The sequence below is a fragment of the Oenanthe melanoleuca genome, chromosome 3 (genome assembly GCF_029582105.1).
Source record: "Oenanthe melanoleuca isolate GR-GAL-2019-014 chromosome 3, OMel1.0, whole genome shotgun sequence".
NCBI classification, from domain to species: domain Eukaryota; kingdom Metazoa; phylum Chordata; class Aves; order Passeriformes; family Muscicapidae; genus Oenanthe; species Oenanthe melanoleuca.
In genome coordinates, this window is record NC_079336.1 from 66,174,145 (window position 1) to 66,198,410 (window position 24,266).

Genomic DNA, 24,266 nt, shown 5'->3' on the forward strand with positions numbered 1-24,266 from the left:
GCCTAAGCACATAAACTGGTTATTAAATGAAACTGTACCAACACTTTCTGCATGCAATTTACAAGTCAGTAACATATTCTTCATTGTGATTCAATTACAACCTTTGCAATATCAGGTTCCGAAGAAATCAAGTTACAAAATCTGGTCATTGCAGCAGGGCCATCCAACATCCCATCATCCATATTTATGTCAAGAATCTGGGCCCCCATTTCAACTTGCAATTTGGCTACACTCAGGGCTTCCTAGAGAAGAAAGTCAAAAACCAAAACAACACTGAGAAGAAAAAAATCCTAGTTATTTTCAGGATAACATTTCACTTCTCTGAACTAAACATGCAGTCAAAAATTTAAAAATTTGTAATATATCCTATAAGAAAATAAGGAAATAGTCTGTGATGTACAACAATACAAAACTGTTGCCAACATGGAACAACCTGTAATTAATTTGTTTACAGAACATGACATCAGAGACCTGATGTGCTGGTAGCATCACCAACTGTAGAGAATTGTTCCTATGCTTAATTGAATAATTTAAGATTTACATTGTAACAAGGACTTGTGACTGCACAGGATTACAGGAAAATACAGGATCTGCGATGGTATGAAATAAGGGCTTGCATCACAAGCTCTGGTGTTTTGTAACACAGGACACTTAATTTCTAAAGTCAGTTCAACATTTTTGCATGCTGCAGAATAATCACAAGGGCTAAAAACGAAAACTAAAGCTTTTCCCCCAGCCTACATAAATATCTGAACACCCATGTCTGTTCACTTTCTCTTTTCTGTCATTCTACAGGGTCCCTGTATTTAAAGGTGTCTTCATTTATTAGGCTGACCTGCTTCGTGACTTCTATGAGCCTAAGAGTCAGACTTCCAAAAATGCAAACTAAGGCTTTCATTTTGATTTGATGTAATATCAGAGTATACTCTGGGGCAGTCTCAGCTCTCAAGAAAAGTCACTACAGTATTTGTTTCAGTGTCACAGTACCAATTCACACCAGTAAAAAATGAGTTTTCCAGCCTCTTCATTTCTGCCCTGCAGTAGTTTCAAGAAAGCAATGACCTTCTATGCATCTTTTCTGTACCAATGCCAACGTAGCATGGTGGAGTCAGAGATCAAAGTAGGTAGCAATTAGATGTAATCATAATGCTGAGTAGAACTGAGGAAGTGAGGAAGGGGAGAGAGAGTGAGAGCTGCACAGTGCCACAATCTATCCTAATCAAATATACCTCTTGAAAGAGGGGATTACACCCACTCTGTAAATCAACCCCCAGATGTAGCACAGACTAGGCCATTTTCTAAACCATTACCAGTTGAGTGACTAATTAAAAATTAAAAGTTTCCTGTAACACCTGTCAAAAAACAAGTCCTTGTAAAGCCCTTCTCACAAAGTAGTTGGCAAGCAGAGAAAACAAAGAACAGTGAAAAAATAAATCCTTCACATTTTCTTACTCTTGTAACAGGTGTAAAATAGTGCTTTGTGTCAGCAAAACAAACAATAATAGTGTAATGGAGCAACAGAAAATCAGACCATCAGCTATAAAAATTATTGTTCATAGGAGATTATTCTTAATATGTATACTTCATAGTTGCCTGTCATGATGAGTTTAGCAAACTTCCGTGATCCTGCAACATTGCAGCGTTCACCAATATTAACGAAGTTGGTGTATGGCCCAATCCTGAATGGCTCCAGACCTTAAAAAGATATTTTTGAACATATTTGTTAAAAGAGAAAAGAAAAAACATGTAAGAAAGACGAAAATCTCTTTTCTGAGCTGCAAAATAAAGGTCTCTCTCTACGAATAGTGATTTCTCAGCACATCAGTACTCTAATGAGTAACTAGTACAGCAATGCAATGAAACAACTGCCAATAATACACCAGGTCTTTCTATTCTTCCTCAATGACAATCAATAATTTACCTGACCCACAAAAAATAACAACCAACTCTTCCAGTACAGAAGTGAAGCTATAATTCTTTGGAGATCTGTGTGTACGTTCTCTCAATTTTCAACTACGTTACCTCATGCACGACACCCTGAGAGAAGCAGCAGCTCACAGAACTGACTGACCAGCAAGGGTAGCTTGTAACCACATCCTCTAGGTCAGAGAAACAAGGCCAGCTGGACCCTCGGGAAGCAGGCAATGCAGAGGCAAACAAACTCTACAGCAGAACCAAATAAACTAAGCCATGACATCACAGGCCAACCAATATATATTTTATTTATGCTAAACTGATTTGACCTGAGGTCAAAATGCCAGACTGAAAAAATGGTACTGTTTTACACAGATACAGAGCTCAAAGGCTTAAAAGAATGCCTGAAGTATGGAGCATACAGATCTAGACTTTGTTAAAACAAACCATGTCCTAGACCTGGATGTATTGCTGGAGCACAGTCCCAGTACAACTGAATCAGCATCTGAGGTAAGACAGGTCAGCCCTTTCACAGCTGGTGTACAAGTACCTCACCACAACTCTGACAATAACTGTAGCCAAATTACCTGGTCTCACTGTTGAGAGAGCTTGACCCTCCCTGTTGTAACGTGAAGACAAAGATACTCATTCACCATTACAACACGTCTGAGACTGGCAGAGTAAATATGCTGGTTTGATTATATTATACAAGATGGAAACAAAAATGTTCTACTATTCCTTTAGCCAAAACAGTAAGACTTAGATCTGGTTACACATGGATAAGCTTGCTAGATTCAGGTAGAACCAGACATTCACATGCTGTTCTGATCAGCAGAAAACAGCTAGTAAATATATAAAGGACATTTGCATTAGTTATGAAATTTGAACTGTTACACACTTTACCTGACAGCAGCATGTATCCTTGAGACAGAGAAGGTGGAACACGAGGCTTACAGAATTTCACAACTTCAGCAATTTTTCTGAGTTACAGAAATAAGAAATTAAAAATTTCAATTAAAATTAAATTACTCCAGACAAGACTCAAACAGAATATACTAGACATATAGCTACATTTGCAATTTAGCCCTGTAGAGACTAGACTAATTAGGTAGTTTCACTTTGTGAGGCCAAAGGCAAAAAACATACTCCCAGAAAATCCTAACATAGCTATTTGCAGGAAATGTACAAGGCTGAAGGTATTTCAAATACAGAATGAGATACAATGAGATACAACGGGACACTTAAAGGATTTCAGAATCAGTCCTCAACCACACTGACTCTTATCATATTTATGACTTGCTGAGCTGAGCAGCTGCTAATGACTGAAAAGCCAAAACCAACCAACTAAAAAAAAAACCTCACAAAACCCCAAGCAAACAACAACAAACCAAAAACAAACAAACAAACAAACAAACAAAAAAAACAAACTCAAAACCCCAAAAACCAAACCCAAACAAACAAAAAACCAAAATAAAACAAACAAAAAACCAACAATCACCTCCCACAAAAGAAAAAAAATAAACACTCAAGGGACAAACATTGTTCTGTACTGAGACACATTTCTCAGGTGCTAGAATGACTCATACGGTTCACACTCACTTTCTCTTCACTCTAGTCAATACTGACACACACTGTCCTCTACATGTTTGCATGTCATTTCTTCCCAGTTTATATCAGGGTAAAAATTGATCACAATAGCCCTTTGTTTTTCAAGTTTAAGTGAAAAAAGGAGGCTTTCCCACTGACCTACTTGCAGTGAGAAAGACATCAAATGCTCCTTCTGACTAGCCAGGACCAGCACCAGCTGTACAGCATTCTGAGAACTTCTGTTAAGGAATTTCCCCAACAAACACACACACACATACACACACACACATCCCTTGCTTCCTTCTATCTATCATCAAAGGAAACCTTAAATTTCACCTTGTGGCTAAGATTGCAAAAAGAGAGAAAGAAGATACAGCAGAATAAAGCAGAGAATGCAAAGTCTATTCTATCCATCAATAAAGAGGGAGAAGTAATTCCAGAACAATTTTAGATGACAAAACCAAAGAGGTTTAATCCTGGTTTGAACCACACCTCTACTAATTCTTCATGATACACAGAGCTGCGAAAGCCAGGTTGTTCCCACTTCATATATTGCTGCTATTGGCAGCATTTTTTCAGGAAACTCTATTTTGTGCCATAGAAGCGGCATAAAAATTTACTTCACAGTCCACCAGAGCTGTAACACATGAAGTACCTGATATGTGCTGGTGTGGTACCACAGCAACCTCCAACTATGTTGACCAAACCATCCAAAGCAAAATTCTGTAAGAGGAAGGAATATTTGCTATTTTATATATACATATATATATATATATATATATATATATGTATGTTTGTTTGTTTTTCTCCATATGTGAAGCAATTCAGGGAGCTCACAAGAAAAACACTAAATTAAAAAAAGAACTAGCACTATATTGTCTCTTTAGGATTTGTTTTGAGATTGATTCCCAAGGCTAAGCAGTAATTTCAACAGGTAATTTCAAGAGTCAACGTTAGAAAATGGCCTATTTTATACTGTGTTCTTGCTGACATACTGCAGCTTCAGACACAAAGTTCTGTCTTGCACTGATCCAGTGGCATGGGGAGGGACAACCTGCACTGGAACACTCCCAACATCAGCAGTTCCTGTACACATAAATCTGTAAAATTGTGCCAAGTTCATAAACACCTCTCAGCTTTTTGAACAATTCCCAAATATAACAGTAAGAACACAGGAGTGCAGTGAGTAACATGCACAGATCAAGCAGCAGGAAACCTTAGCTTAGAATATAGAAGTAATTAAGGTTTTCAGTTTCCTAAGTAGTTTTCCTAGTGTGATACTTCAAATAACTATCATTCAGCAAATTGTCTATAAACAATCCAAATGACATATACCTGAAGGAAAAAAATCCAACCCAAATATTGTAACAAGTATGCATAGGATATAAGCAGAGTTCTTGTCTACTAGTACTTCAGATGTGACATAATCAGAAGAAATATTTTATACCTTTATATGGCTGGCAGTCACTTCTGGAGTTTCATCATAACCACCAAAAGTATTGGGAAGACCTTAAGATATAATTTTTTTTTTTTAGTATTACAATTTGCTTTAAGTCCAAAAGAAAAGAACTATATTTCATAAAAGGCACATTTAGAGCAGCTACAATTGTATGAGGACTAAAACGCCCCATCATCCTTGCAATCACTACTCAGCAGATTATTAATTATGCAAGAAAGCATTCTGGATTCATTGTCACAGAGCTAACAGTTACTTTCAGCAGTTTAAAATATTCTTACTCTCTTTTTAATAGTAAAAGCAATCATCTTTTTAAGTTACTTCAACTCTATTATTGCTAACAATGGAACAGGTTAGCTACATTTCATGTGCCTGTAAGCATAGGAACATGTGCACCAACACACCTGCGTTGGGGTAACAGATGATGTAGGCGGTTGTACATTTTCCAATTGTTTCAATGAATGGACGCATTTCAACTGCCCCTAAAGCACAATTTAAGCCAATACTGGAAAATAAATTTTCAAAAATTACGTTGAAATAAAAACACCTTTTACACACAGAACAGATGAATGTTAGTGCTGGCAACTGCTAACTCCCGCAATCATCTAAAACAAAACCAACCTGATCTCCAATTTCTTTAATCATCATCAGTACAGCATGACTGTGCAAGAGGAGAACCCTCAGGTGGAAGAAAAGCACAAGAGGGAAAGGGGCTGGACTGAATTGAACTGGGAACAATAGATCAAGATTTCATTTCAAAATCCAGGAGGAAAGTGGCAGCATTTTGACAGCAACTGCAGAAACACAACGGCTCTGTATTTTCTAGGTAAGAGAGAGAACAAGTGGAATGAGAATGGCAGATTGGAAAAGAGTCTTGTGCTACAGGAAAAGTATGAAAAAAAGTTGGAAGGCAAGACCTGCTTCAAGCTACTAACTCATCATTTTCTTTACAAATTATACATAAATTATGTCAACTTTGGAAGAGAGCAAGTGTCTCCCTCAAGAAGCCTCATGGCAGCACTAGCTTGGGCAACCAAATCTGCTACATCTTACTAAGCAAGACAACACTACAGTAGAATTTTTACATGAATAGTTTCTAAATAATTTTACCAGTATATGAGATACAATCATATTTTCTTTTATCCTATGACAGATACATAAATGAGACTTGCACTCAATATATCTCCATTAGTATTAAATATAGAAATTTCTCTTGCAGAAAGTATGTAAGGTATCTTTTATATGTTTCCTGATCTTTCTGCACCATTCTAGAAACCCCCTTGTGGGCACTGCAGAGCTCGAAGATGTTCAGAGCTGCTGGAAGAGGAAGATGTAAAAAATCTTTCTCCTTTCCTGGAATAACAGTCTCAGAGAGGATGCAAGCTAACACACTGAAACAGGAATGCGTAACAGCCACATCTCCCAGCTGACTGAGCTTCACAGGCAGCTGAGCTAATTAAGTGCCTGTATGCCCACTTAGTTTCACAGAGGACATAAGCAGAAAAGCCCTGCACAGGACTGGGAGCATAAAATATTTTTTGACTTTTCTCCTGTTTCCAAGAAGCAGGCAGAACATTGGTAACTTCATAAGTAGTAGCAATAAATGCTTGCAGTCAGATTTACTTGTTGAACAGAATGAAAAATTGTTGAAATCTGAGGGGCTCATAACAACATCCAAACCAAGAATCTTGAATATCACAGTCACAGATCATGACTAAATAATACACAAACCCCTTCTTCCAATAACTTAGGGCCAAGACAGTAAGGGTTTGGTTGTTTTTTTGGTTTGGTGTTTGAGGGGGAGTGTATATGCTTTTTTAAACAGCAAGCTCTACCTTTGAAGTGTTTTCTCTAATACATCTTATACTAGCCATAAAAATTTGAAAATAACCTTTATTTCCCTCATTTTCAAGATTTGGTGTTTACATACCTTTAAATCCATCATATAGACTTCTTGGGTACAAATAGTAAGCCCAAGAAATACAAAATTCATTACAGCAATGAGGTTCTGGAATTTATTTCAAAGTAGGCTCCCCCACACTCAAGATTTGCAAAGCAAAGTGAGTCAAGAACAGTTAGCAAGACTGCCCTTATCAAATGCAGAAAAATGTATTTCCTACCCTTAAGTTATTCAATTTACAAGCTTCCAGCTCATACTCCCCACACTCCAAACTGCCTGAATTATTACCTATTACAGAGGTTGCTGACAAGTATATTCATGAGCATGACACAATTCAAGCATTACTTGTCTCAGAACTGTAGCACAGACATGCACATTCATTCAGAAACAAAAAGTAGCTTCTGTGGCCAGTATCATCTCCTCACAGCACCCAACACATGCAAGAAAACATTTGAGAAAAGCAAACTGTTAATCATGCCTTAGAAACCAGCAGCCTTGAGCCAGATAGCTGATATTCTGTCTCTGTTACTCTAGTGTAATAACCATCACACACCCATCTCAAACATTACCTCTCTCTCTTGCTCATTTCTCCACAGCAGTCATACATAAACTGCTGTGAAAGATAAGGCTGCAGAGCGCCCTTGGGACCGGAACAAAATCCACATTATGGCCCAAAACTCAGTGTATGTCTTCTCAATGCTGCCACAGTAGAAACAAGCATAGGATCTGAAACAATACATCTGAGCATCTTTCATTGCAAACAGCTTGACATATCTTTCAGCACTTACTAAGTACAGTTTGTGAGTTTCTCAACTACCACTTCCATCACCCAGACACAAAGCACACACTTTTTAGGGTGGGCTCCAAACCAAACTGAAGTAAGGATGACACATCGCCCTAATCAAGGGATACACAACCCAAACAGAAACACATGAACATGTATAACACAATTCCTAGGATACTACTATTAATCAGCTTTTTCATAACCCTAAAGCCATTCTGCACCAATCTGGCCACAGAAACAACATTAAATGCAATCTGTTCCCACCACTAAAACCCTTCTGCTACAGTGCTGCATAGTAGCCTTTTCACAAATGAGAAACAGGCCCTAAACATTGAGACCCATAAGACAGCTTTTATGAAATATGCTTCAATAAATTCTTGATTTCCGCTCCAGTGCCCTTCTCTCTTCTTCAGAAGAGAGTTAGAGCAAAATTATCTGAGACAGACTCATGCCAAATATGGATCATGAGGCCGTGATGCTGAGAGAAGAAGTCAACTACCACCCTGTTCCAAGAGGCTCCATATGTTACTTCTGGAACACCGTCTGGCCTGGGAAAGTGGAGCCTCAAGGGCAGTCAGGAAAACTGTGAATGCAGTCTTCTGCTCCTGCATCACTGAGATGACAGATTGCATGGTTTAGCTGAAATTTTATTGCAAAAACAAACAATGGCTCATTATAATGTGCATGGTATGGACAACTAACAGTGAACTAAATGCTTTCAGTTAGAATATCCTAGGGAAAAAAAAAAATCTATTTCTGGTGTAAGCTTTCGTGTGAAGAGAACCAACCTGAGAGGGAAAAAAAGCCAAGAGGGAAGAAAAGACAAGAAGGAGGTAGAATAGGGTAAAGAAGAATAGATAACCAGGGGAAGGTATTCAAATGAACATGCAAAACCTCACACAATGACCAAATCTGACACATTACCCATTTGCACAGATCTTAACCTCCTATTTATTTGAGCTTTTCTGCCTGGATAGAAAAGAATTAAAATAAATTAGGAGCTCTCAAAACAACCATGTACATCCTTGAGAAAAACACTCATGGCACATTTTTCTAAGAGTTCAATAAAAAGAACACTGCAATAGTATCTTATGCTTTGTTTCTTTCAAGACACCCTTAAAACACTTTCAGCTGGCACTGCTTCCCTCAAAGAAAGAGATACAAAACCTGCCTGTAGAAGGGATTGGCTCCTTGCACAGCCCAAGACAGTGCGAGATGGCAAACCATATTCAGATTTTGACCTGATTGTGATTTCAGAATAAACACAAAGCCCCAGATTATTTAAAACGATTAATTAAAAATTCAGATTTCTTTGGAAACATGATTTCTGTTGAGAGAATGATAGAAAAACATTTTAGGAATGCATGTGATTATGTATGATCGCAGTTTGTACAGCTTCCATTTAGCTGCAAGCAAGGGTTAAAATAGAAAAGAATCGAAGAGAACTAAGAGAATGAATGATATATTTCCTTACCAAAGTGGCTTACTGTGGGAAACACTAATGACAAATGCCTCTCCTGTCTGGCCGGAGAGGGTACGCCCACTCTTATCCACAATAGTTCCAGAAACCTAAATATCAATTGAACACAGAGAAAGGAGAATTAAATGCACAACAAAATGAAAAATTATAATGGTGAACTGCTATAACTCAAAGCAGAGAGACCTGTGCTCCACTTAAAGTGATGAGGCACAACTCAAACAGAAAAATTTTTACCATATAAATGTTTAAATATTTTTCTAGGAGAAAGAAGACTGGTCTAACGTTTTTGTCTTTCCCTCTCTCCCCCCTCCTCAGGAGGGGAAAAAGAAAACAAAAGCAAAAGGAGAAAACTACTCTGAACCACTCAGCAGCAAGGTAGCCTGAATCCCATGGTATCGCTCTCATGACAGACTCTGAACCAATCTGCAGGGGTTTTTGTTCAGGCAGCTATAAGCAGCCACCTTCTCCTCACCTCCCCATTTAGGTTATTTCAGGTTTCAGGACTGCTATTAAGTTGTTTGGTGGTGCTTGGTGGCAAGATGGGAGAGGTGGGTCTGACCTTAAAAACAAGTTACTCCTTTCACCACAAGGGAATATCAAATGTTGCAACTTAGTAGTGGAAGTTTTAACCTGTATAATCACACTTTAGCAGTATACAGAAGGAAATGTGCAATTAATAAATAATGTCTTGACCCAAACTAACAACTATGAAATCAAGAATTTGGGAGGCATCTGGGTGAGCCAAGAAAGGCTCCACAGATGTCCTGGGTCCAGCCAGGATAAGGTTAATTCTTGCAGTAGCCAGAAGGGAGCACGGCTAGGATAACAGAAGTTTTGGGAGATGCTGGTTCCAAGCCAGAGGAAGCAGTCAAGTTGAGCTCCATGGTGAGCATTTCTGCACACAAATCACTTGCTCTTTTATACAAGTTTGTTATTAATATTGTTGCTGTTACTGTTCCTTTTGTTATTGCTGTTTCTAGTAATCTGTTCATACCTCAACACCTGATCTTCGCCTTTTGTATTTCCAATTCTCCTCTCCTTCCTGCCACAGGGAAAGAGACATGGGAAGAAAGGAGGGGAGGAAGAAAGCAGCACATGATTTGGAGACTCTCAGTGAGGGCACCGATTTGCAGAGTACCATTCCTACACCACCACACTAAGTCTTTTTTCCCACAAGATGGAATGGGTTTAGAAGACTCTACACGAAAGCAAATCCACTATTTACTCCAAAGCATGCTTTAATATCGATGCCACTTCCTACCTTCAAAGTACACAGTCAGGGAAGGTGATCAGTGGAATCTTAGAGAGTTATGCTAAGGGTTGTAACTTCTCAACATAACCAAACTGAAAAGGGAACAAAGAATGAGGAACCAGGCTCAAGGACCACTCTGTTCAGGGCAACGAAGACAAAAACTCAACTCAGAAAACTCTCTGTACTAACTGACCAAGTACAAAGTTGAAAACACAGAACTAACTTCTACACAATGACACCTCCAAATTAGCCTTTACTTTCCTAGAAGATAAAGTATGGAGACTTTTATGAACGCAATTTCCAAGCTCACTAGCAGTAAAGCAAAACATCAGAAACTACAAAGAAAGACATGCAAAAGGCAGAGAACATCACTAGGCTATCATGCAATCCCTGACGTCTGCACTTTGAATGCTCTATTCTATTGTCATTCCACTCTGACTTGAGGAAGTGGAAAACAAAAATGGGACAATAATGAATTAACCAAATGGAACAGCTAAATAGAAGAGAACTCTTCAGGCTGAAAAAAAGATGACTAAAAGAGATTCTCACAAAGGACTACAAATAGCATAACTATGCAGCAAAGGGAACATAGAACAGCTGCTCATTATCACTTTCAAGAGATAAATGACAAGACACAATAGAAGTTATCAGGTGGACTGCCTAAAAGTAAGCAAACTTTCAAACAAGCATACTCATAAGCTGTGAAAGTTACTGGCAGATTAGGTTGTAGATGCCTGGGTCCCACATAGGCTGGAACACAGGTGCATTCAACAAAAGCTTACAAACAGATACTAACTGCAAATCAGAAAGCCTAGACTGCAAACTGTAGAAAACTGGAAGAATACATCGGAACTTTCAAAATAATCTTACTCTTTTTCCGTATCTCTTCCAATGCATTCATGACCAGCAACTACCAGAAAAAGACACATCAGAGTAAGACTATGGAGTAAGACAGATTTTTGACTTCAAATGGCTACTCATTCTACGTGAAAATATGTCAGAATTTGCTTAATTTCATCCTTGAAGCACTAGCTCCTATTGCCCTCAAGAAAGCAAGTCTGAAAAAGAAATCATTAGACCTTTTCTTGTGGAAATACACAGAATGAATACACACTGGCATAAAGTCATTCCTTAGTCTATGGCTTGATCTGCTGAACAGAGCTATCCAGGGCTGATTTCACAAAACTGTAAGAGGTTTTACTTTCACAATCATGTGGAAAAAAAGTACATTTCCAATCAACTCATTTCCTTCACTTCAAAGCACTTTAATCTACTGCCATCTCAGCTAGTTCACAAATGAAGCTTAAGGATATGTAAAATATTGAAATATACTTACAAATATGGGTCGGGAAGCATACTCATCCTCAAACAACATCTGGAGTGCAAAAAGAGCTGCCTACAGAAGAATATGTTGCAAAACATTAATGATGTTTTCAGAGTTCTTCAGATTGTTAATTTCTTTTTGTTTCTATGGGCTTGATGTCCTTTTAAATTTATTTATTTATTCTATGGCTGTTTATGCAACTTGCTAGCTCATATCACCTGCCAGAACTTACTACACTCAGGAAGTTTTACCCTTAGCCCCAAAATCTTCCAGATGTTCCAAAATATGTTTTGGTAACAAGTAGAAAGGAAGTATCACAGGGAAAACAAATTTGACTACTCTGAAACTCAAATCACATCAGCATGTACTTCTCCCACATACCTGCAGCACAATCCCCACCCCAAATTTGGTTGTATGTGCTCTTCCCGGTACACATTCAATGCCCTTGAGTCTGTTTAGATACATAGTTTCCAAAGGATTCCAACCACCACAGATTTTTACAGTAAGAACTATAAGTGACTCTTTTGAAGGTCCTGAAAATGTCCTCCCTCCTTAAGGTAAGAAAGCTGCCCACGAATATGCCCTCAGCATTATGTTAAGGCTACAGGCTCCTAGCCAAATGTCCGTGGTGACTGGTCACATCTGCAAAGGGCAGGTGATGCCACTGCACACGTTATTCAGCCTGTAGCAAAAGCCTGAAGAAACACTGTGTACATATCCAGCCAGACTTCCACATAAAATCACAAGACAGTTTTAAGAACCCTAACAACCCCCTGCACTGAGCAGTTATTAGATAAAGCGGTGTTAAAATCCCATTAATTGTGGCACATTTTGACGTTTTATTCCTTCTATTTTACCCTTCTAATCTATTCCAAATTGTTCCTTCTTAAAACTGATGGCAGAGTTACCTCCCAAAAAACCTTTTAACAGAACTGCCTTACAAGCCTTCCCACACCTGAAACCAGATTCACTGGACATTCCCTCTCCAGTGGGCATCTTTTGGACAGACACACTTACAGTGAAAAACACAATCAGAAGCATTTGGAGATGTTGAGCAATACAGTAGAGCTTCTAGGAATAAGATGACAGCTGGATTAGACAGCCAGAAAGACACAAATGGCACATATTAAGAGAAACCTTCTGGAAAAGGTTGATTAAAACTATCTCCTCCCATTCTACCCACTTGCTATCAACTGAAGAGTCTTTTAATGTATTTAGTAAGCAGTAGCTGATAGCTCAAAGAATATTATCTTGAATTTCCTTGGGTAGTACACCAAATACTTACATTAGTGTGGTGGGGTTTTTTTCCCAGAAGTCTCACCTTAGCATTGGCGGTATCAAATATGGTTTCCACAAGTAAGATGTCAACTCCTCCATCCAAAAGTCCTTTGGCTTGCTCTGTATAGGCCTCAACCAGTTCATCAAAAGCTGTAAAACAGGAATTATGGTAATTTCATCTGAAGAAATGTCTTTCAAGACTATTGCCAAAGTCAAATAACTTGGTTATAAATACTTACTTATGTTCCTGTAATCTGGTCTCTCCACAGATGGTGACACAGAGAGAGTCCTGTTTGTTGGACCCATAGCTCCAGCAACGTATCTCCTAATTCCTAGACCAAGACACAGGAGGGGAAAAAGACCTAAACTGTTTACCTCTGGCTTTACAGTGACAGTCAATGAAAAATACCTCTGAGGATTCCTAGACATGCATATCATTCAATGATGAAAAACTATAGAACAGGAAACTCTTGTCTCAAATCTAGAGTTTAGTCAGCACAGGATCATCCAGCACAGCTAACTTTTTTATTTTAATCCAACAGGATGTTCGATGTATACTCACAGGACAGAAGAACATTTCTAAAAACGTCAGCTGTCTCAATTAATTTTTCTTCTAAAAATCATTTGTCTCTAACACAAGAAACTTAATTTAATTACTGTAAATGCACAGCATAGATCTGTCCTGGTATTTTTCACTACATAACCTTATTTGAATATTCTGGCATGTGTCATAAAACCCTCACTTTTAAAAAGCATATTCCAAATCTTATTTTTTATTGCATACTATGAATCACATCAGTAAGGTACTATCTGAACAGTAGCAACACTGTTAGACTGAAACACAGTTTGACTGTAGAATACAAGCAGAAATGAGTCTGAAAGACAGCTTTGTCTACAGGAGTGTAAAGGAGCTCAAACTCCTCTCACATAATGCCTGGAAGGCATTGGTAGAAATGAAATGAAAGTACTACAATGATTCCATTAGTTGCCAAATAAAGTTAAACCACTAGACAAACACTAGGATTAACTGGTAATCCATGTTTACCCACAATCAGTTGTCCTAGTTTTGGAGTACAAAACCTTGAGCCGTACAAACGTAAGAAACTTCTAACAGTCCCTGCTGAATTTATTTTCTCTAAAACATGTCTGAAGATGTGTATCACCTGCAGTCTAAACCAGGCAGGCACAGGACAGCTGTGCTGAAGAACACCTTAAGGACTAGATCCTTCAAACATAATGAAATTAGTGTGATATAAATAGAGATATGAAATTGCTGTTATTGTGCCTAACTTGCAAACATGCACAGCATCATTTTATGTCCCCACGATGTAAACCATCAAGCTATCCTCTAGTTAGCAACATTTCAAAGATTGCAGCATTCTCAAAACCACAAACAAGTAAAAAGTTAAAGTAATACTAACCTGTCTGAGCAGTTACACTGTCTGCTGCTTTTCTGGCCACCTGTGCAGAGACTCTGTTTAATCGATATGCCTGGAAAAAATACAGAAAATTACTGAGCAACCTTTAGTTCAGTCCAGGGTAACTCATCTTCAAAGAAACATAACACTTGCTTCCAGTAGCTGCCATATACTCTGAAGGGTTCCCAAGTCACATAAGTATGTATCAGCACTATCAGGAGGCTTCAAGAAGAACAGCTCAATACATCTCAGCAATAGAGTTATATGGCAGGTTCATCCTATGCATGTTGCAGCCTACAGCTGCTAATCATTAATTTCATTCTTTAATGAATGAATTTCACTAAATGAATAAATAAATAAATCAATCCTGCTGAGATCAACAGAAGCTGAAGGACAGGACTTTGATGACAAAATTAGCCTATTCTTAAGTTCACTTTTTATTCAATTAGTGTATTTCCAAGTATTTAGTTTCATATATTTCCCCAAATTCTCAAAACAATACATAACAAAGAATAGGCACAATAAATGCAAACTAGAAAGGACTTCTACATATACCAGCACAAACAACACATAAGCAATATCCAGGAAAAAAGCAGTTCCATTGTGGCATTTGGTAAGCTGGAAGGACTGAAGCAAAACATCCCTGTTCAAAGAACCGAGAGATCCTGTGAATGCTCAAACAAAAACCAGGACTAATTATTATTGCCTGTACCTTTGCCAACAAGAAGCACACTATGCCCGTGACACATCAAGTGCAATTGCCCACAGCAGCAGAAAGGAGCTGCAATCCCATCACATGGCTCAAGAGGCAGCATGCAGCTGATAAGCACAACACCAATGAATCCCGGGACTAAGCTAATCTTGGTTGCTAGGACATGATTAATATTTTAATGTGTAAGTAGTTTAGCATTCTTACCAAATGCTCAAGGCCATAGTCAGCCTGTGCAACTCGGGTGCTGCTGAAAGTGTTGGTTTCAATGATGTCAGCGCCTGACAGCAAGTATTCCTGCAAGACACGAGAGAAAAAAAGCCTGAGGTATGGAATGCAAGTAGCCCAACTACTTGGTCTCCTTCAGTTGACAAAAAGTCACAAATCATTTCCCAATTCAAAGCTGATCAAACTCTAAAGGCTTTATTCAAAAGCACAGGGCCAAAGCAATTGAAGTGTTCCATGTAACCAATTTTCAGAAATTCAGAGTCAGCCACACTTTCTACTAACAAGTGACATTTATAGTCATCTCTGCCACTGGATCACACTCTAGATTTCTGCAAAGATCAGACACAGTCCAATCATCATTAGCAAGCAAGGGCTGCTCTGCAAAGCCTCAGAGAAGGCCCAAATTAATCAGCAGAAAAGATTAGAAAGTTTAAATGTTCTGAAGGAATTTGTACAGCACAAGACACGCTGGGACAGAATACAAGCTTAGGAGAATTATGTTTCATGCAGATCTCATTTAAAGTTTAACTAATGACCGAGATTCACAAAACATTTAAGACTTCTGCTCCATTTTGGTTGTCTAATTCCCACTGAAGTAAACTGAAATCAATGCAATCTTAAACATTTTTGCAGATTCTAGCCTGCATTTGTACAAACTCTCTCAGCTGCCCTTCTCCCTAACTCATCTTTTTGAACCCTGGCACAATCATATTCAAGAAAATTAAAACACTTGAAGTGCTAGTAAATCAAAAATACTGATGCCTCCATTGAATATAAACCCCTCAGATTTTCCTACAAGAAGCACAAAAACTCATTGAGTTCAACAGTGCAAAGAAAGTTTTGATCCAAATGACAGCTGAAAATAAACTTGTTTTAAAACATGTTTTGCTACAAACAAATATACTTTCTCTCAATTCCTCTTGAAAGCATATAAAAATATCTACAAATAGATATATGAAAACATGCAAGCTCCTACATGTCAACCAATAACATATTAATTTTCTGAAAATTATCTAAACGTGCTAAATTTGTAAAAGCACTCCAACTTTACTGTCTACTACCACAGAAGGAAATAACATACTCAAAGCAGAAAGTTAATTTTTGCCTTTGAAAACACATCACATATCTTACCTTTGAATCTGACCTTGCCAGCCAAGGTACAGCTAAGGTTTACTTTTTAAGCTACTGATATCTGTGAGATTTAATTCACTGGGTCATTAAAAAAAAACAAAAACAAAAAAACCAACAAAAAAAAAAAAAAAAAAAAAAAAAAAAAAGTATTTCTTTGTAGAAATATTTTCGTCTATTATTGCAAGTTCCTTCTGTCCAGTTCTCAGAAGAAACAAACCCTGGTAGCTGCAAAATATGAAGTCACCCATTGCTCTGAAAGCCTCTGACCCAATAGCTGCTACAGGGATGGGTACTACAAAAGACAGTTCTTTTTTTGCACTCTTCCTAAAGCACCTATAACTGGCCATTACAGAGATAATAGCAGGTTACTTGGTTTGAGTCAATACATACATTCTCAAGTCACATCACTATTGCTCTGCTAAACCTGCCAAATTCAAGTGTTAAAGCACCTTACCCTATTAAAACCACAAACTATTATAAATTCCAAGGTTCATAAGCACCATTGCTCAGTTGAACTCTGTCTACAAATACTTCCTTTTGAAACTTTTATAGGTCAAAGACTGATTCCTTCCAGCTCATCATTCTTAAAATCCAAAGAATGGCAGTTAAAACTTAATTTAAAAATACAGATTACCTTCCAAGTCTAACCAACATAAGCCAAATATTATTCTCATAAATGAAATACAGATTTTGTCAATAAATAATTGTAAAAGCCCAGAACAGATGTGAGGCTTCAGCTGAATAACAAATAGCTGCAACACTATTCAAGCATTCCAATTATTACAGTAAGACCTATGAATACCTGCAACTCAATTACAAGACTTAGGAAGTTGTTTTTTAAAGTCTAATTGAAGACAGGAAAGCAATGAAATCTGTTTGCAAATTCCTAATCATCAGCAGATTAGACTGTTTTATTCTCTGAGCCACATGTTAATATTCTAGGGGAAAAACAAGACTATGGAAGCACATATACTCATTAGGAAGCTCATATACTCATTAACTACAGAGGCCTGCTCCAGGCTGCCACATTCAATAGCCCTTTAATACAAATTAAAGAAACACATCTAGAATTCAGATATGTCCTACTTAGATGTATTTCAAGTGCTAGCTGAGAATAAGAAGAGGAAATAAAAATGAAATAAAACGGAATCTACAATTAATATAAATACATCAGAGACATAAGTCAAAAAGGGATTTAAAAACAGCATTGCCTGGGTGACATCAGGAACCAAGACAAAAATGCGGTGCTCACACAACCAGAACAGTCAAATCTGCTCATTCTTTTCCACATGGTTACCTAGCATTCTTTTCCCTATCCCCAAAAGACAGTGGAGAGCCAGGAGTCTGTGCTATGGAAAAGGGAAGTGCAGAGGCCAAGTTCTCCCTCTCTCTTGCTGAGAGATAGAAACCAGAACCACCAACCTTGTGTATGTCATAGATTATATCAGGCTGAGTTATACTGAGAAGGTCATTATTGCCTTTCAGAGGCCTGGAATGATCTTTAAATTCCTGCCCTCGGAAATCCTCTTCTGTCAGCACATGTCGCTGGATCATGGTCCCCATGCCCCCATCCAAAACCATTATCCGTTCCTGCAGAATAGACTCAATTTCATCTTCCATACTTTTCCGGGGATCTGTTGGAAAAAGATAAACCAAATATTTAAATAGTTCTGAAATTCCCTATGTATACACATGGCCAACTTGAGCTCTTCCCATTCAAGAATAAAGTAACTAATCCTCTACTGAAATCAGACAGTAATTGGTTTACTTCACCTGCAGCTCCAATCACCTGATGTAAGGTAACAGCTGCATCAATCTAAATACTACTAAGCCCAACTGGTCCTTTACCTGAGGACAGTCACCCACACACAGTCAACCACAGAAAAAACTTACAGAAGTTCACAAGGGCATACATGAAAATCTCTACATATAGTTTCCAAAACTGAAAAGTGTGATCATTTCCACCCCAGGAATATTTGAACAGCAAAGCAGAGCTGCCTCTTAGTATCAGACATCACACTATAAGTGGCACTCAAGTGCAAAACAGAAATTAGTAAACTTCAGTAAAAAACAAACAAATAAATACCCACATCTAGTCTATTTGCCTATATTGTAATGACAAAAAGAAATAAACTGAGCAAACAAAAATAAATTTTCAACTGAGACCTAAATTCCCTTAGGATTACAGCAGTAAATGACAACTTGACAAACAGCAAGACATGCCAACAGATAATAGCTAGGCTTTGCTGTCTTTTGCACAAAAGTAAGAAGATACTCTTTTCCTTAACAATAATGCCAGAAGAAAATATATCAGGCAAATCACACAGTTAACTATAAGATATTGAGCAGAGTAAATCTAACCATGACTGAAACAAAATACTGTAATGTTTCAGCACTATCATTAGAAATTAAGATGCAGTACTACTTCAAGATCCCAAACACAGCCCATCTCAAATATTAAGCAAAAAGCTTAATCTGAGGCATTAAATAACAAAAACCCCAAACAAGCAAACAAATAAACAAACCCCGATAAAACCCCCCAAGACCACAGCAAAAGTAATTCTACTTTTCCCTTTTAGAACTGACACAGAATTATTTCAGAATGCAAACACACATACAGACTCACAGAGTCGGTCAGGTTGGGAGGGACCACAGGGGCTCATCTGGTCCAACCTTCCTGCCCAAGCAGGGTCATCCTAGAGCACATGGCACAGGGTTGAGACCAGTCAGTTCTTAAATATCTCTAGTGAAGGAGACTCTACAATCTCTCCGGACTATCCGTTCCAGTGCTTGGTCACCCTCACAGTGAAGAAGTTCTTCCTCATATTCAAGTGGAACTTCCTGTGCATAAGTTTCTGCCCATTGCCTCTTCTCCTGTTGGTTGGCACCATTAAGAAGTGCCTGGATCTATCCTCCTGGCACCCTCCCTTTATACTTACAGGCATTGGTAAGATTGTACATATAGAAAATAATCAAACAAACTCTTTACGAAAAATCCAAACTACAAGAGTAGGACCCCAATGATGTGCTACTCTTCATTTGCTTCCTTCACTCAGCTTCATCTTACCTTTAAAGACTTGTTTTGTGTTTAGGTTATGAACTATCATGAAAGCCCTTGTAAAAAAATTAATTATTTCCAAGGCACAAAAATATCCTCATGTCTCATTACAACATAACTTACAACTATACACAATGGCACTTAAAAATCATTGGCAACTGCTAACTGATTTGACTTTTTTCCTTCTGCATTTGTGCAATGCATCTTCTGTTTTGACATCAGTACTGTCAAAAAGCAATGTGCTTTTTTTCAGAAGCTGAGGCTGCGAGGAAAGCATTGCAAGGTTCCATTTATACCAACACTCTGGAAAAAGTTCTAAATCAGAAGTAGTCTCAGCATGAAGAAAAGTAAAAGAAAATGTGCTCTCCACCAAGTATGAAGCATTTGAAGGGAGATTAAAATACCAAAAGTAAGCCACCCTTGCTTCAAGTTGAAAGTTTTAACATCACACAGGCAAGCTCAGCAGGTTCTTACATAAGAACCTAAATCTACTCATGCTAAACCATCAAATTATTCATGAAAATAAAATCAATCGTTGAGCTAAAGGCTTTTAGAAGCAAGACATGAAAAACTGTATCTGAAAGTAGGTCTGCAGTGCAGACTCCCAATGGAGTGTAACTCATGTGCTTCCAAGAGCCACAGCCTAGGGAAACACAGGCACTGAAGCTCACTGGTGCTTTAACAAGCCTAAGCCAACTCCTTGGCCCTGAGAGCTGCTGCCCAGACAGCTGAGATGGGCTGTCAGAGTCCTCCCAGAACCAGCCCTGCTTTCTATAGGCTTTAACCTACATGCTCCCCAACTATCTCCTCATCCACACTGGGAGGCAGAGATTTACCCTTTGGTTGTAATCCTGCACCCCACCTGGTCTAATTTGTTTCCTCTACTGCTTGCCTCACTGAACAGAAGCAATGAGCAGTCTAAGGTTTTCTGAGCATATGAGCACAGATTCCTGCCTCATCACTGCAAGTTTCCCAAATCTTTGCTTCTTCAGCAGCATCTCAAAAAGCTGAAGAAAACAAGGTGGGGATTATGAGGGTGGCCATGAGTGCCAGAGGTACGCAGACCCTGTTTTACATAAGGATGCAACAGCTCCACCAAAAGGCAATTCACATGTCCGTGCTACAGATAACATCTGACTCTTCTTCCAATAGGTGCATGCACTACTTGAAGTCATGCCCTGGCATACTGATGGTGCAATTTCAAGTTGAAAACAAAGGCTGCAGACAAGTCCAAAAACACTCCAGAAATTAAGGAAGTGCTGAACTCTGGCCCTGGGACAAAAGCAAGGAGGGAGCTAGGAATCAGTTCTATTAACAAGTACCATCCTCTTAATTCAGAAGTCAGCTCATGCAATTCCCCTCTCTAGCACAAACAGGGTGCAGAATATTACAGAATAAAAGGGGAAAAAATGTTTGGAGAAATTCCCAGGCAGGGAAAAATCAGGTCAGCCTTTTTTGTTGTTTTTGCTTACAAACCCTGCTCCTACCTCTGCTCAGCCAGTAGATGATGAAAATTTTGTTTAATAAAGGTCACCAGTGAGCTTTGGGAAATTGATATCCTTTTCCATTCAGGAGTATTCAGGAAAACAAACTGCTTTTATATCTGTAACAGAAATAGTAGCAAATCTGCAGTGGTTACAGGACCCAGGACCGATTACCTGGGTTTCATACTCTACTGAAACTTAAAACATAGAGCCCACTACCACAGAGTGTTGTAGGGCTGGAACTAACTTAAAGACCATACCAAATGAACAAAAATCACAGCTCTTACCTAAAGTCAATGGGACAGAGAATGCAAAATTAAAAATCTAAATACCCTGCTTTACTTCCCCAAGACAAACACTCTGTTTTGAAATCATATGAACAAGGGAATTACTCATCTGCAACAGAGAAATGATCTGAGTTACAAGAACTCTTACTCTTTGTAGGGTAGCTGTTCACCCCTACAGTCATTCACTATCAATTACAAACTTCCCCCAACTCTAACCTTTCATTTTTCACAATGGAAGCAACTAAACAGTCAGGGAATAAGCCAAGATGATGTTCCTTCATCTCCTTATCCCAACCCAATCATGCACAGGCTATATGTGCAGAATTGAAGGGATATGTGCTTTACACAAGAAACAGGACTTCAAAGATTGCAATTTGCTCTAAACCAAACCTTCGTGATGCCTGCAATGGATTCTCAAAAGTATTGTTTTTTATTATTGATGCACTTCCATTACGAGTTTATTTTTATATAAAACAGTCCCATTTACAAGTACTTGGAAGGGATTAAAGGATTACAAGTTGTTTCCAAAGCTTTTATAAAGGAGCAACCCAACTGTGACAGTATTAAAGTATTTTCATCACATTAATGTGCCAGAACACAAGCGCAGGAACTACGCAGAGAGAGGGGCACTTACAGGACCCGCTGTTTCCTAGATTGACCAGCTCCTGTCTTGACTGGAAACAGGGCCTCTCCATATTTGCACATCCAAATTCAACAAATCAGCATCCCCCCACACAGCTCCAAGCACAAGTCTCCCCATCATTCAAAAAATTACTGTGCAGCATGCAGAATTTACAGTATTAGTATCTCGAAAGGATGCTTTTGCTATCAGCCTGCCACAGACAGCTCATAACCTCTGCATTATTTGCTGCTCAATTAATTAAATTGTCTTCAAATGGATGCCCTCTGGCAACAGTAAGAGCTTCACGAACTGTAGCAACAGATGTTACACAGGTCCTCTGCAACAGTGGGCAGCAGCACCCTGTTGCTATGGTGTTACCCAGCCTATCCAAAGAGAAGTATTGGATCTTAGCACTTCACCTTGGGCAACTATGTGCACCTTGCTAATATTTCCATATCAGCCCCTGTCTTATGAACCATTCACTTCTTACAGAACAGACAAGATACTTATGTACCCAATGCCTTTACAGAGTTAGCTTGAGAGGCAAACAACCACTACAAAAGTCACGGAATTTTCAGAATAGCAGCATCCTGATCGCTGTGCCCATTGTCTCTAGCTAAACATGCAAATCCCAGGTTTAGAAAGCTCCCTGTGCTATAACCACAACTGCTCATTTTCTGACATTAAACTGCTCACAACAGATATTCATTACAGGCAGGACTCACAGGGGAACAGACCTGCATGGCCTCACTTTCTGGGATGCCCTGCCCCTCAAAGCATTGTGCTCAGCTTCTCCATAACCCACTCCTGAACCCGGTCCTTCGTCTCACTGCTAGAGGGACACACCACCACCTACTGCCTCCTGCCTTCTCACATTTATGGCGCTCCACAAATACCTCATCACGCAATTTTTGCATCTATCTATGTAGAACTTCTGTCCCACTGCCACCACTTCTCCAGCTGCTGCCACAACACCTTCACACCTCCCATTTCAGCCAAACCCATCCGGTTCTGCAGCAGGGCAGTCGCTGGCCCACGGCTTGACCCCAAATGGCGCGGGAGAAAGGGCAGGGCGGGTCACCTCAGCACCCTCTTTGCCAGAGGAACCCGGAGAACCCTGAGGCCACCGAAGCTGGCTATGGAGCCGGGGCCGAGCAGGACGGCAGGCCGAGGGATGCAAGCCCGAGCTGAAGCACAGGCTCAGCATCACCAACTCCCTCACGAGTATTAAAAGTGCTTGGGATCTCTGCTGGAGGCAGCACCGACAGACCAGTCCATTTTAAAACACCAACGCCAATTAGGAGCTGTATTTTCACTTATCCTCCCCATCCAATGACTTCTGTTTAACCCGTGAAATGCCACTTTTGGCTCAGAATCCCGAGCTCTGAGCACACCCAGCCCCTCCCACCGAGCCCCAGTTTGCACTTTCCCGGCATAACTGCGTGGCCGGACGGGTCGGTTCGGGTACCCTGGGGGTCCCTCCCGACCCCTCGCCGGCAGCATATCAAGGGGCGGGCGTCAAAACGCGCCCTCGCTCACTCACTCACTCACTCACTCGCTCACTCACTCACTCACTCACTCCCGACACGCCACACGCTGCTTCTGCAGAAAAGTTACACGCGGTGCGTGAAGTGCCGCCCCCGGCTGCACCGAGCCGCGGGCCCCACCAGGGAAAGGCAAGTGCGGGCGCGGCCGCCGCCCCCTCAGCGCCCGCCCGGCCGCCCCGCCGCCGTCCCCCCGCGTTACCCGGCGGCCCCGTGCGCGCCATCGCTGCCGAGACGTCACCGCCCGCGGCCGGCGGCCCGCGCGCAGCGCGTGACGCGCGAGCTCCGCCCCGAGCGCGGGCAGGGCGCGCGCTGCGCTCGGCCTGAGGGGAGCGAGCGGCGCCGGTCCCTGGCGGGCGGGCGGACACACAGACAGAGCCAGACGGACACACAGACAGAGCCAGACAGACACACAGAGCCAGACGGACACACAGACAGAGCCAGACGGACACACAGAGCCAGACGGACACACAGACAGAGCCAGACGGACACACAGAGCCAGGCGACTGCTCGGCCTGCCTTCGAACTGACTCGCCTCACGTCAAGTGCCCCGAGGGGAGGGCTGATTCTGGAGGCAAACAGAGCTCAATAAAGTTGAGTTGTCTCTCATCGCGGGGAGAAGCGGTGTAGGGGGATGATTCTTTCAAACGCAAGCGACAAATGTGCTGCACTTAGAGACGAATGTAGTGTTGAGAGGAGGTAGATAAATGAGCCTTACGGAAGCTGGAAGTCGGACTTGCTAGTGATGTGTGGATACACGTAGAACTGGAAGCAAGATTATACTAAAGGAGTCAAGTCTAAGTCACAGTT

General features: G+C 40.1%; 1 protein-coding gene across 4 annotated transcripts in view; it reads right to left on the reverse strand.

The window, feature by feature from the left end:
• Positions 1-23,722, reverse strand: part of MTR (5-methyltetrahydrofolate-homocysteine methyltransferase) — a 49,620-nt gene extending 25,898 nt beyond the window's left edge. Inside the window, exons 1-14 of one of the 4 annotated variants that reach the window (XM_056487395.1) lie at positions 23,659-23,722; positions 17,884-18,095; positions 15,310-15,399; positions 14,397-14,466; positions 13,215-13,307; positions 13,019-13,125; positions 11,710-11,769; positions 9,116-9,210; positions 5,362-5,462; positions 4,949-5,010; positions 4,157-4,224; positions 2,818-2,894; positions 1,583-1,695; positions 102-242 (exon numbers count right to left, since the gene is read on the reverse strand). In XM_056487395.1, coding sequence (XP_056343370.1) covers positions 102-242; positions 1,583-1,695; positions 2,818-2,894; positions 4,157-4,224; positions 4,949-5,010; positions 5,362-5,462; positions 9,116-9,210; positions 11,710-11,769; positions 13,019-13,125; positions 13,215-13,307; positions 14,397-14,466; positions 15,310-15,399; positions 17,884-18,095; positions 23,659-23,680 — 1,311 coding nt within the window. In that variant the 5' untranslated portion in view covers positions 23,681-23,722. Of the gene's footprint in view, positions 1-101; positions 243-1,582; positions 1,696-2,817; positions 2,895-4,156; positions 4,225-4,948; positions 5,011-5,361; positions 5,463-7,426; positions 7,633-9,115; positions 9,211-11,709; positions 11,770-12,982; positions 13,126-13,214; positions 13,308-14,396; positions 14,467-15,309; positions 15,400-17,883; positions 18,096-23,658 lie in introns of those variants that run through there. The other 3 variants (XM_056487394.1, XM_056487396.1, XM_056487397.1) reach the window with 3 other exon arrangements.
• Between the last annotated feature and the right edge of the window lie 544 nt (positions 23,723-24,266).